General features: G+C 46.9%; 1 protein-coding gene across 1 annotated transcript; it reads left to right on the top strand.

Moving 5' to 3' along the window:
* The first annotated feature begins 7,404 nt into the window (after positions 1-7,404).
* LOC120695633 (vegetative cell wall protein gp1-like) lies at positions 7,405-9,323 on the top strand. The gene is made up of 2 exons (XM_039978828.1): positions 7,405-7,877; positions 9,098-9,323. Exons 1-2 carry the CDS (start codon positions 7,412-7,414, stop codon positions 9,241-9,243), a joined length of 612 nt encoding a protein of 203 aa, XP_039834762.1. The 5' UTR covers positions 7,405-7,411; the 3' UTR covers positions 9,244-9,323.
* The last annotated feature ends 5,372 nt before the right edge of the window (positions 9,324-14,695 follow it).

Genomic DNA, 14,695 nt, shown 5'->3' with positions numbered 1-14,695 from the left:
TAACATATCTGCCGCATTGTGGTGCCAGCGCCTCTTTTTGGTTCTTTCTACAGAACCGTCCATTATAACATATCTGCCGATGGGGGGAGTCCCTCTGCCGTCTGCAGTGGTACCTCATAATTGAAAATAATTATGGTTTGCCACAGAAATTGGGGCATTGTTTTGTCCCTTCTCATGTAGTAAATCGAATCAGCAGTGTATTTTTCGGCAACAATGTTCTGAAGATAACATTTATAAAAAATATTTTTGGTAGAAAGATCTATATATGAAAGGCTTTTATTGAAATGTACTTGATTTTTTTGGTTGTTGATGGTTACCTACAAAAATGTGCAATTTAGAATACATCGGAATGAACCGAGTAGATTGTAATTAAGGGGAGTCACGGTTCAAAATTTTCTGTCACGAAAGGGTGCGTGTACCTCGCAGTGCTGGATAGATAATGAGCACTCCATCATCGAGAGATAACGATTTTTTTTTTATTTTGGCCGGATTTATGGATTTGTTAATGTGATCGGTGATGTTGGTGCCTCTTTAAGGGGAACTCATCATATGGATGCTCCTCATCATCATGCTTTATCCTGTGCTCGTGATGGGCTTCAAAGATCTGCTTGCTGGGTTGTTGGGGTTCATGAGATGGCCGAAGAACCCTAACAAAACAATAATTAATCCCAGCCCTGCAGCACGCCTGGTGCGTTGCCAGCTGAGATTCCTCATTTCCCTATCTTGATCTACCTTTGGTTAGGTTCCCCAAATGAACTGTTGTTAATCTGATGAGAGGATGTTCCTACTATTAGAAGGTGCCTTCCCAGGTAATCATGCTACACCTGGGATTATAATAGTGGAGATTTGATGCTGGCATGGGGCATGGGGATTGCACATGGAAGCTGGATCTGCATTTGTTTAATGGGATTGGAACATGTTACTTTGTCCTTTCGTCACTTGTTTATTCAGAGGGATAGGGTTACCTTTACCTGGTAAAAAAAAATAAGCACAACTAGAGCCTCTCTGGAGCACACAGGTTCAGAATAAAGTTGACTGCCCGTTTTCTCACATTCTAAATGACCGTTCAATTTCTCACATATGCTTGTTTAACCACACTTAGGCTAAAGATGATCACAGTGTTACTACTGTTTTCCACGCTTTCGATGACCACAAACAAATAAGAATGTCCTATTCTCCAGATTGGATATGACTAGATCTGTTCATATATATTAATGCTTTTATAAGGTATTGATTCAGTATCTAGTAGTATGTTCTGAAGCTTTATTAAAGGGACATCTTGGAGACTAGAAAGAGTAAAAAAAATAACCCGTAGGAGTAGTAATTCCTTGTCATTAAAAAGTTAAAGCGTTACCTCTTTCTAGGATCCACACAGCACCTAAAAGGCTATAAAACTCCTAAGATTAGTGAGTATTTCAATCATCAGTAAACGATTTAGTACTCTTCAAAGGTTTTTTTTTGATAATACGTATCTGTATTCTTAGATAAGGAAAACATACAAGTACTCGTACGCATACAGAGACGTACGTAGAGGATACAGAGAAAGCTGATACAGCCAAACTTCACAAAGGACTGTAACCAAAAAAAGAAATTACAAAGAAGCCCCTGAAACCTTCGTGAAACCCTTGCAGCCGACCTCGTCGTCGCCAGCTATCGCCGTCGAGGAAGAAGCCGAGCTTCACCGTGAGCTGCAGAGGACCCATCGCACCCTGGCTTTTGAAGTAATACTAACATGCTGCACACTCCATCAAGCGCTGAAATGTTAATGGAATCGATGCCCACATGCTTTCCTCTCACCCTTTCTTATCGTTATCCATCCCAGCTTATATTAACAAATAGTATATAGTATAAACTTTATTCTAATGAGCTCCGATGATAAGCTCACTGATCTCACGCTGAAAAAGAATGAGCTGCTGCTAGATTCTCCCTTTCCCGATCTGATCACTCCAAGCCCAATCAAGCAGGGATTAAGGTTACCTAATCAAGCCAATCTCAGCTACTAATCTTTTTTTTCCTGGTCCAGGTGCCGTGACGTCACTGCGGCAGCTTATTAAATTTGGAGGGGTATACTACCACCAGTGCTGCTGCTCAACGGTTCTCTCTGTGCCTGATGCCGATTAAATTTTGCCTGTGAGATCTGCGATCGCCTTGCATGGACTCTTGCCCGTCAGTGAGCTGTCACCGGTTTGTTTAAGTGGCTCTTGCCTGGAGCAGGGTGATCTGGCCCCTAGTAGGCCGCAGTGATGGTGGAGACGGTAGTTGTAGTGCCTTCCAAGTAACCACTGCAAATTGTTCTTTAATGGCGGCGCGGCTTCCGAGGAGGTCAATTTAGGAGTCAAACTTGTTTTCTTACTGGAGTAAATTAGGAGTAGTGTACTGCTAGCCGGCGGTTTCACATGTGCAATGGTAGGACGCGAAGGCCGTTCGCTTTGGAGCAGCCGTGTACTACGGTGTACCCTCCGGCAAACAGTCCAAATGTAATTTTTTACGAGGTGTACTTAGGCCGCGTTTAGTTCCCAAAAAGTTCCAAACTTTTCCGTCACATCGAATTTTTCAACACATGCATGAAGTATTAAATGTAGTTAAAAAAATAACTAACTACACAGTCTGACTGATTACCACGAGATGAATCTAACGACGTTAATTAATCTATGATTGGACATTAATTATCAAATAAAAACGAACACATGCTACAGTGTCGTAACCCAAAAATTTTCGCGATCTAAACGCGGCCTTAGATTCTAGATAAGTTTGTGTATAATTCATGTCAACCCGGGTTTTAGGAGATATGCCCACTTTACTCACTTGTGAATTCTTTTTTTTAACAAAAAAAGCTTCACTTGTGAATTCTAGAGCATAGCAATCTCACAAACTTTAGCTCTCCACATATTTTCTAACACTATTTTTCTAGCACATGCATCGTACAGGTTGATGGATGAATAGTGACAAATTTATTTAAAAACTCACGACTTGTCCTAACATGTCTCAAATTGAAGAGGTTGCGTGAGTTTCGACTTTGTAGAGGTGGAGTCTTAGAAAAATTGGCATGCCTTTCAAGTCTGCTGTCCGACTCACCTCAATGGCCCGGCTGGTAAAAAAGGCTCCAAAGGAATATCTCGTATAAGAACCTAATCCGCGAAATTCCTCAATTTTCATTTTTGAAAGAGACCTTAACGATAGCCAATTTTACTTGTGTTTGCCAAACAATTCTCTTTTTAGAGGAATATTCATGCTTACTGAAAATAGTTCTATGGAGATGATGATTAGCCGCCAGCTTAAGCAAGGGTCGACCTGTACTCTGTGTTGCTCCATGACCTGCCATACATGATGATGGAGAGGAGGCATCCCTCTCTGCGAGTAATAATCCGGCGCTTCACCATCAGCGTGAACTCGGAAAAGGGCCGATGAGATTCCATCTTCCGGAATGATGACAAGACCACTTTTCCGCAGCGCCCTTGACGTGGCCGCTACAGTGTCAATCGCTCTTCGCATTCACCCCCCTGTCAAACTGTACATGTCGTCGCAATGCGCACAGCTTCACACCACATGCTCCACTTTCGAGCTGCCTCGGGTTTATCCGTTCCACTCACGGGCCTATAAAACATGCATTTTCCACGGGTTGGTTATGGTATGTTCGAATTGGAATAGTAGTAAACGGTTTTTTATTTTAACCGATTTTCGTGTAAACAAAAAGGTTAATGCCATAAGTGCGTATTACTAATTGATGAGCCGGCCATTGTTCTCTCCCTTTCAAAAAAATTTCTCTCTGTTCGGCTTATTTGCTTTCTGTTTATTTCGGCTTATTCTTTCTCACGACTTTGTCTCTGTGAAATGAAACGAAATGGAAAACTTTTTTCTACATTTTTTTAACATACTAGTTCAACTTCAACACGGACATGATCAAAACGTATCTATCTTGTAGTATTATTGTTGCACAGGTTTGACCTGTGACTAACTACGGGCACGGCAGCCGGCCGTTGGACGGAACGGCTATTAGCTCACGCCATGAAATGAAAGTGGCTTTCTCAATCATTGGAGTTTGTTGGAGTTCAGTGATTGGCTGCTACGCTGATCGCCGTGCCGGGGGGGGGGGGGGGGGGTACGCCAGCGCGAGATAGGCGAGGGCTAATAAACGCGTCTCCCCGTTTCGGCATGGATCTCTGGTGGTATTTGGTACCCTCGCATACGTGGCCTACGGACCGGGATCAGGCGCGGTTGTAGTAGCGACTGCAATTTTAACAGTCACGGCACCGATGCCGTCCAAATATGATCCGACGGCTTCGTGTAAAATGGTACTATTCGTCTTCTTCCTTTCTCCCACGCTATTCTCCGCTCTCGACGGGGGCCATACCTGTGGTGGAGGGGGAGGGCACCGCCGCTGTGGTACGCGTAGGATGTCCCGATGTGAAGCGTCCCCTCATAAGAGAAGATTTAAATGCGTTACAAATATCAGTCCCAGGAGGCTGATACACATTTATTACATCAGATGGTACATCACCGTACAATCCTCCGAGGAGGTGGACACTCGAGACAGACAATAACAAGAAGTAAAAATGCTACAGTGATACCCCAGAGCACGACCCACATGGGATCCATCTCAGGCTCAGAGTATTGCGCCAGCGAAAGCATCCTAAACAGGACCAACACCACAGGCAGAGTTGGGTGCAGGACGGAACCCCTACTCAACGTCTTCGGGAACGAAGTCTGGATCTTCCTCTGTAAAAATTAAGAAAGGGGTGAGTACAAACGTACTCAGCAAGTCCAACCACATCCACGGAGGGGGTATAAACAGAATGTAATGCACAAGGTAATTCAAGGATAAAGCTAGAGTTTTATTTGCGGAAAGCTAATTTTTATGCATGGGTTCTTTTGAAAGAAAAGGATTTTTAAAGCAACTTTCTTGCACCGAGTAACATGTAAGGTTGATCCACACAGGATCCAAGTTTAAAATTTGCAACCGGACTCCTCATCCGCTGTAGCACACGGCACAGCTGCCGGACACTTTTCCAAAACAACTCACGCCATCCCATCCATTCCCAGAAGAAACACTAGTTGTGTGACCAAACCATAACTTGCCCAGTATCGTGGGCACGGCTATTCGAATAGATTTTAACTCTGCAGAGGTGTGCAACTTTACCCATAAGTGGGGTACCACAGCACGAACACCATAGTGTCGGTACAGATCCCAGCAAAGCCATTACCCACCTTAGCAAGACCCGACTAACCACCACGGGATCCACCAAGTGGCCATTGACCTATCTCCGAGGTTTAACTGGGGCATAAGTCACATAGAGTTTATCCCTTCTCCTTGATCACCCGTTGCTCTCAGCTCTCCTGATGGCTATCATACTAACTAGTGGGATTTATGTAAGTCGTTTCCCATACAACGGTCGAGTGGTTTGCACGATAGTAGAGTTAGGCAAGATGACACACCAACTCAGTCTTTAATTGTGACGAGATGGATATCTCCCAACCTTGCTCAACCACACAGGTATGAGCACACCATTCGGCAATTCACACAGAAGTGCCATCCATAACGTCTAAACTCATCTTTCGAAAATTCCACATTTTCCCTTCCCACACACTCACACGTTGTACCATGTTTAAGGTCCTAATCGTTCTAGCAGCGATTAACGTCCAAACAGATCACATTCAGACATTAATCTAGGTGGTCAAGGAATGGTTATAACAAATCAAGGGGTGGCTATCCAACCATATTTTCAGCAGGCAAAACATATGCAGTTTTGTAAAATAGGCCAATAGGTTGTGTTTATAAAACTGGGACAAAATATGCATCAAAGGATGGGATTGAACTTGCCGTTCTCAAAGCCTTCCGGGAAGTCCTGATCGAGGTACTGTCCTTCGAATTCAGGGTCACGGAATTGGTCCACGTTCACTTGCTTGCGGTACTGCTCGTCGACGGGTTCTCCCTCGTCCACACCGTGATCTACGACGCACACAAGCAAGCACACAATCAAGAAAAAGAAATAAAGACTTTATCGTTGAGCTCGAATTGGAAACAATTAAGATATGGAGATAGGAATAATATTTCTAGGCGGTTTTCTAATGGCATGGCCGGAATTATGTTAGAAAAGGCGTGGTAAAGTTTTAGGTCAATCGGAGAATGTTTGGCGCATGAAATGATAGGTTAAAGAGAGGTTTAGGGGCTAAACCGAGATCAGGGGCTTATTTGTAATTAATTTTGGACTAGAAAGGACTTGGTTGTAATTTCTAGAAATACACGGGTTACTCTGAAAAGGGGCAGGGCATATTCAGAATTATTTCTATATGGTGGAGGGTTTATTTGCATATAGAAAAAAATATGAAGGGTTTCTTTTGGAAAAGAACTAGAGAGGTGGGAGGGTTCTTAATAGAATAGAGAGAAAAGCAGGGGCCTAAAGGCAAAATTGCCTTTCTTCTTCCTCCCTCCCGTTCCACTCCCGTGAAACAAGGGAAAGGAGGGGGCGGTGGTGTAACATCCCAGAGTTTTAAAATGCTAAGCAAGAAATATTAAATATGATATCATGCATAATCAACCAAGAAAATGGAATCGAATACATTTATGTGTGCATGCATGTGCATGTGTATAGATGCATAGATCAGAAACCGTAAATAATTTTTAAACTAATGTAAGTATACATATAAAAACGAATAGGCGTCTCTCTAAAATCATGTTAAATCAAAGTCTTGTTGAGGTCAAAGAGAGAAAATAAAAATTTGAACATAAAATGACAGGTCCTTTGAACCGTAGTGTTCAAAGATTTAATTTATCTGTCAAATTTCAAACTAATCTGCTTTGAAAATAATTTCTAAAATATAGCTCAACTGAATTTTTGCCCAAAACCAAAGTTGTAGGTTTTCAAAAGACGAACAACTTTTGTGTTCAAAGTTTTTCGAGTTATCACACAAAAATGGGAGAAAATTTTGAATTTCAAAGCATATGGTAACTTTTCAAATGTACTCAAGTTTCAAATTTTATCTTTCCAACGAAGTCTCAAATGAACTTTTGCCTGAAACGAAACTTGTAGATCTCGAAATTTTGAACAACTTTGGTATTCAAAAGTTTTTCATTTGAGGCCATGTAGAAGGAGAAAAACTGAAATTACAAACTGGAGTTTTGAATTTCGCTTTATTTACGCATTTGCCCTCACTCCATCTTCCTCTCTGTTCCTCGCCGTGAAGACGCCGTTCGCCGCCGGCGCGGCCACTGGCCGCCGACGCGTCGCGCCTCCGGCCGAAACCGCCTTCCCCGTCCCCGGTTTTGCCCCCATACCAGCTTCCCTGGCGCCTTGCACGCTCGCCACGCGCCCCCGTCGTCCTTCCGCTCGACACGCCGTGGACGCCGTCGCCGTTCTCGACGTCAGTGCTACACGCGTCGCCGCGCCGTTCAAGCCGTCCTCACCCTTTCACGATGCCAAACTCAAGTTCGCCTCTTCCTCTTCTCGCGCTAGAGCCAGAGCTCGAGCTCCCTGCGCCAGAGGCGCCACCCGCCATCGCCATGGCCGCGGAGCTCGGCTCGTCGTGGCATCGCCCCCTTCGATTCCTTTTTCCCCAAATTAAACCCCCAGCAGCCTTCCTCGCCTCCCCACGAGCCTCCCAGGGCCGGCCGCCCCTCCTAATCGCCGCCGGCGAGCTGCCGCCACGGCACCCCATGGCCGCCGTCGCACTGCTCCCGTGGAGCTCCCCTGTCCGACCCTCCTACACCACAACCGAGCCCCCAGACCGCTTCAACTCGCCCCCAGGAAGCTCCCCGACCCCTCCACCACCGCCCCAAGCCACCGGAACACCGCCGCCGTTGCACAGACCCGCCGCCGCCCATTGCTTCACGCCGGCGAGCCCCGTCCGGCCATCCCCGCGAGCCCCGAGACCACCCACAGGTGCGCCTCGACGTCCTCTCCCTTTTCCCCCACATCTCCCTTGCCGCCGGCGAGCAAGCACTCCGAAAACCCGGCCGTTTTGCCCTCCTCTGTTTCTGGTCCGACCAGGGACCCCAGGTTAAAAGAAGCAAAGTTTCCAGGGGGCTAAACGCAAAAATGTAAAGGAACTTCAAAACAGCAAACTTTGAAAATTTGTATAAAATCGTAGAAAAATAAGAAAAATACAAATCCAAATGTTTTGGAATCCTTGCAATAAGACCCACAACTTTTGTTACATCCAGTTTTGAATTTGACCAATAGTTTTATCTCTATATTAAATATTAGTTTTATACACCTTTGTATGTATCTCCTGTTGTATTCCTGAACTAAGGCTAGTTTTTGGACAGTGTGCTATACCCTAGATGAGTAGCTTACTGTAAAAATTTGATGACATTTTGACAAATCTAGCTATATGTTTCATTAGATCTTGGTTTATGCCTTTGTTAAATAAAATTTAATCCACAGGGTTCTGTTTTAATTTTCCTGAGCTGAAATTTTTACAGAAGCCTTACGTTAGTTCCTAGATGCTAGAGAAAAATTTTGGGAATTTTTAGTAAGGTATCACTAGTCCTTTTTATTTATTCATGAATAAACTTTGTAAATCAAAAACCCTAGTTTCCTTCATTAGAAAAATCTCATACTTTTACTAGAGCTCTCCCTTGAGTACATAATCATGGCAGTAAAGTTTGAGCCCCTGAAACTCAGTATAATTGCTTGTATGACTTAAACTTGATTAATGTAGCGATCACGTGTTTTATTTTTCATGCCTTGTGTACTGACCTTTTAAATCTGAAAAATTTATAGTAATCTCATCTTAGGTTAGTCAACGTTCAGTTAAGCTTTCACTGCCATTAATTGCACTATTTGACCTATACGATTTAGCCTTTAGCTAGGAGGAACTTTATTGTTGGACTATACACTAGTGATTTAGTCTTTGTTAAAGTGCTGGTGTTACATGAGTTAGTAAGATTTTGAAACCACCCCGTTCTTTTATGAACTAAGTTGTATTAAATAACCAATTTATAAATGACTGCCCAGGAAATGTTAATTAAGAAGTTTCACATCCAAACTCACCTCATGTTGGACTGCAACTTTATCGTGAAGGAAAACTATTAACACCTAAATCACTAAGCCACTCGGAACTTTGCATTCATACGTATACATTGTTGCATTTCATTTAGGTACGATAGATGAACCACGTGAAGGATGTGATGTTGGAGTCGAGCCAGAAGACGGTGAATGGTGGACACATCCAGAAGATGGACGGATGGATCCCGATGTACACGACCGAAAGAAGATGTTCGCCGAGCAGTTGTTCTTTAACTAACACTGACCTAGTGTTAATTCCAGGCAAGCCCCGGAGCATGTCCAACTATTTTAAATTTATGCAACTTATTGTTGTTCCTATCTATTTGTGCATTTAAGTTTACAGAAGTTGACTGGAACCTTAGTTGCATGATCCTAGGTACCTATGCTTGAACACTAGTATGTGTAGGTCGCTAGTTGGCTATGCTAATTATTCGGTAGAAGTCGAGTGATTTCCTGTCACTCGCGAGAATTATAGGAGTTGATTGTTTAATACCTGCTGTAACTATAAGGCTTACGGGCGGGGCTGTGGTACTTGTGATGCCCCGTCTGTTTAGTGAAATTGGATAAGGCCGCAGTGTGTGGTAGTGGTGGTTAAGCGTTTGAACGTACTAGACACATGCCGAGAATATGATAATCGGTAAGCTTAAGTACCTGATTGGACCGGCAAGTGGACTTTACTTTCACCTTCTTTGAACGTCGTTTCTCATGCGCGCACATGCGGGTGCAGAGTCGTCGTACTCTGTAGTCGAGGACGGTGACCCTGATCCACAACCCGGAAAGAAAGGGGAAATGTTGCACGTGTGACTCTGGGAGTAACCACGTGACGTGTGTTTAGGTCTGCCTTGCAAGGTTAACAAATTCGATTCGAATCGTCCGCTTCTCACGGTTTGGGACTGCTTAACCCTTTTGCCACATAGAGTAAGAAGTGAAAGATGAGGATGATGAACATGGTTGATTGGAAAATAAAAGATAATTGTTTTCACCATGCATGCCTTTGGATAGATGCTCACCTAGAATGGTTAATTGAACTAGAACCTGAAAGCTAAAATATAAAATTAAGGATCTACTCTTTACTGCTTTTCGGCAAACAAACCCTCAAGCCAAAAGCCTTGCATGTCTAGATAAAGGGCTAAGTATACCCTTAGTCGGGTAAGCCTTGCTGAGTATTAGTATACTCAGCCTTGCTTGTGGCTTTGTTTTTCAGGTGGTACATCTGAGGGTGTGGCTGACGTCATGTACGGGCTTCATCATGACGTCTTGTTTCGTCGCTAGACTATCGTTCGTTTTCCGTCAAACTTAAACTCTGTTATACTTTTATGAATTCAAACCTGGTTTGTAATAATAATTCAATTTCATACTCTATGCTGTAAAATTTGTGGAATGTTGCATTCTCTGGACTGCTTTGTCGATCCTGTTCAAGTGGTTTAATCGGGATTTTACCCGACAGCACTGCCGGATTACTCCGTTTTAAGTGCGTGTTAACCCTGATTGTTGTTTTGATGATGGTTAGCGCGCTTAAGCCGGATTAATTTAGGCGGGGCTGCCACAGGTGGCCGGCGGCTCCGGGCCACGATGGCGGCCGAGAGGAGGTGGAAAAGGGGGAGGGCGACACGGGGAATTGATTCCCGGCCGCAGCTCGGGCGGAGGTGGAGTGAAGCGGCCCGGCCACGACAGCCGGCGGGCGGCGGTGGTCGTGGTGGCGCTACTGTGGGGTCCGGCGGCGATCAAGGAGGAGGGAAAAAGGGAGAGGAGGGCGAAGTGTAGGGTCGAGATGGCGGACTAGAGGGGGGGTGAATAGTCCTTTCTAAAACTAATTGCGCCGGCTAACCGAAACTTATGCGGAATTGAAACTATTCGCTTAGCCAAGACTACACCCCTCTAACTATAACTCTAAGGCACCTCCAAAAAGATCCTACACAAAGCAAATGGAGTGCCAAGCTAGTAATAGCTCTCTTAATAATTCTAATACCAAGTCACACAAGCCTAAGCACTAGTACTTCACAAACCGGGGGAGCTCCTACACAATTCTAATGAGCAAAAGCACAAAGCCAACCTAAGCTCACTAGATGCTCAAGGACAAGGATACACAATCCAAATCCAAGAGCTCAACTTGCTTAGTTACACAATCTAAGCAAGAGCAACTAATTAAGCTACACAAGCTAACTAGATACACTAGGAACTCTACTTCTAGCTACACAAGCAAGAAGATGATTAGCAAGCTACACAAGCTAACTAATCACTAGAGAGCAACTACACAAGCACAAGATATATAAGAATGTAAATACAATGCTTGTGATTTGGAGAATGCAAACCACCGAGAAGAGTAGACAAAGTTGACACGGTGATTTTTATCCCGAGGTTCACTTGGTTGCCACCAAGCTAATCCCCGTTGAGACAAGCTCCAAGGTTGCCGCCGATCCTCTTGCTAGTGGTGACTCTCAAGTCACACTCTCCCACGTGGAGTGCTCACACCGAGCTCTAGCACATGATCCGGCCGGACCACTTGTTACTCTTTACGTCTCGCTCAACTAGAGTTGCTCTTCGCGGCTCCCGCGGGGTGAGCACAATACCCCTCACAAACTCTTCTCCGGAGCACCGCACAAACTTCTTGCGGGCTTCAACGGAGTCTCTTGCCACCAAGCCGTCTAGGAGGTGGCAACCTCCAAGAGTAACAAGCACACCGGCTTGCAACACGATCACCTAGTGCCACTCGATGCAATCTCTCAAAGCAATCGCACTAGAATCGCTCTCTCACTCGATCGGATGATTACTATCAAGTTAGAGTGAGTAGAGGGCTCTCAAGCACTCTCACACATGGACACCAAGTCCCCAAGGTGCTCAGCACTCACAAATGGCCGGCCACACCCTCTATTTTTAGAGGGAGGCCCCAAACTAGCCGTTACACTCAAATCCCGTGAAAACTGAGTTTTCGCGGACTGTCCGCCTCACAAAAACCGGACCGTCCGCCATTTAAAACCAACGGCTAGAACTGCAATGATTATGTGTCAGAGTCGACCGTTAGAGCCCCGGGCGGACTGTCCGCGCCCCTGGGGCGGACTGTCCGCGGTTCAAAACTTCGAACCAACCGATTTGCAAACGTCTCTGACTAAATCTGGAAGTTACCGGCGGACTGTCCGCTCCCCAGGGGCGGACTGTCCGCAGTTCAAAACGTGAGCACACACAGAAACCGCAGTGTTTCTGTCCCAGAAATTTCAGTAGGAGGCGGACCGTCCGCCCCCAAGGACCGGACGGTCCGCAGGTCATTTTGGGCACCCAAGACAGAACAACCAAGTTTCTGCGCCCGTTTCAGCTTTTAAAGGCGGACCGTCCGCCCCCATGGACCGGACGGTCCGCAGGTCATTTTGGACCACCCACAGAGCCCAAAACGGTTCTGTTTGAGCTCAACCGAGATAACGGCGGACCGTCCGCCCCCCAAGGGCGGACCGTCCGCAGGTCTAGGGCGGACCGTCCGCAGGTCTATTTCCAGCAGAAATGTACCTCGGTAAAACGGCCATAACTCTTAGCTCCGATGTCCAAATTAGGTGATCTTGGACTCTATGGAAAGCTAATTCAGAGGGCTACACAACCCAACTAAATACTTGATCCAAAACACAATGGATCAAAGCAGTATTCCACTCCAAGAGACCACCTAATTTCCGAAGAACACGGAAAAGCCTATCTTGCTTCCCAAAGTTGATCAACATCAACTCCAACTCTTTCTCCTTTGCACATGTGCCAACACCACCACGTGAACAACACCATGTGCATGTGTGTTAGCATTTCACAATCATTTTCAAAGGATTTTCACTTGATCTCACCACGCCACTCGATCCTAGCAACATCGCAATGTTAGATCGCTCAAGTGGCACTAGATGACCGATATGCAAACAAGTTTGCCCCTCTTGATAGTACGACCATCTATCCTAAATCCGGTCATGCACTTCTCTACACAACCTTTGACCGGTGAAATGAAATGCCCTACAAGTCATACCTTTGCCTTGCGCATTCCATTTCATCTTCCCAAATGTTGATGCCACACAAGCACCAAACTCCATCAAGCCTTTTGATCATCATCATGAGTCAACACTTGGCTTGATCTTTCTTAAATGATATGATCCACTCCATATCATCACATGACCTCTTTGGTCCATCGATCTTGACCTTGCTCGCTCTTCACCGTTGCCTCGGTCCATCGGCGCTAAATCTTGCCCAAGCTTCACCGCCTCGCGGTCCCTCGCTTCAAAGCCTTGACTTGCCCTTCTCCATTGCAACCGGTCCATCAAGCCAAGCCTTGTCTTGATCTTCTCCACTTTGGTCACATAACTCCATGTCATGTCTCATATGCAATGAGCTCCTCGATCACACTATATGAGCATAGCATCATCCCTTAGCCATTTCTCCTTCATGGCATATGTCGCTCATACTAGTGTCTTTGTGTGGACTAATCTCCTGTGTATCTCAACATAAACACTTATTAGTCCACCTAAATTGTCACTCAATTACCAAAACCAAACTGGGGCCTTTCACGAAGGCATTGCATTGCCCCTCTCACCTTGGGTCGGGATGGACCGAGGGGGTGGAGCTGCTCGGGGCGGCGGCGGGCGGAGCTGCTCGGGGCGGCGGCGCTGGGATGCAGGAGCTGGGATGCAGGAGCGAGGGCTAGTGGTGGTGGGGAGCGGCGCTGGGGGGCCTATTTATAGGCAGGATAAGGCGGCGGAGGGAGCGGGGCGCGGTGGAGGCGGGGGAGCTCGGCGGGCGACCTTAATGGTGCTCGGTGGAGTGGCAGTGCGATTCGCGGCGGCGACGCGATGGCTCGGGCAGGGAGGACGCGCAGAGGAGGACAACCACGTGGAGGGGCAGGTTGCTGTGCTCGGCGTCAAGCCGTGCGGCTCGAGTGGCGAGGCGGGGTGCTGTGCGGCCGGCGGCGTCGCTGTGCGTGAGCAGTGCGGCTCGGGCGGCGAGGCGGCGGCGCTGTGCGGTCGACGGGCGGCACGGCGAGCGGCGCGGCCGCGTGGAATGGGTGCTGCGTACAGGCTCGTGCGCGTGCAGCGCGTGGGGGCGGCAGGACGAGTTGGCATCGGCGAGCGGCGCGGCCGCGTGGAACACGTGGGGGCCACCGGGAGCATGGGTGAGTGCGCGCGTCGAGGCGGCAAGGGAGCTCGGCGTGCGCGGCAGGGATGGGGCAGGCGAGCGGGGCGCTGGGGAGGGGAGGCCGGCGTCGAGCGCGCTCGACGCCGTGCTTGCGCGTGCTGGAGGGCGTGGCAGAGGAGAGGGAGGAAAAAGGGAGAATGAGGGGAAAAAGGAAAAAGAAAAAGGATGAGAGAGAGAGAGAGAGCGCGCGCCGGCGAAATTCGCGGCGGCGACCGCGGGGTCGGTTGGCCACTCGCGCGCGGCGACGGCGACGCATGCGGAACGAGGAGAAAAAGGGAGATGGAATGGTGATTGGATTCGGGTGTCGGGACAGAGATTCGATGGGAAAGGTTTCGGGAGATTTGTGGAGTTCAGACAGGAAAGGATTGAGCTCAACAATGAAAAGAGATTTGAAAATTATTTTTAGCGCGTGATTTATTTTGGTAAATTTTCAGGCTGTCACACGATGCCAGCGCTGGAGCGCGGCGGGAGGGGCGAGGCGGCGCGGAGGTTGGTCCTGCGGGTATAGGACAGCCCGTTTTGCGGGCACGGGCGCGGGC

The sequence above is a fragment of the Panicum virgatum genome, chromosome 2K, assembly GCF_016808335.1.
Source record: "Panicum virgatum strain AP13 chromosome 2K, P.virgatum_v5, whole genome shotgun sequence".
NCBI classification, from domain to species: domain Eukaryota; kingdom Viridiplantae; phylum Streptophyta; class Magnoliopsida; order Poales; family Poaceae; genus Panicum; species Panicum virgatum.
This window is presented reverse-complemented; position numbering and strand designations above follow the sequence as displayed.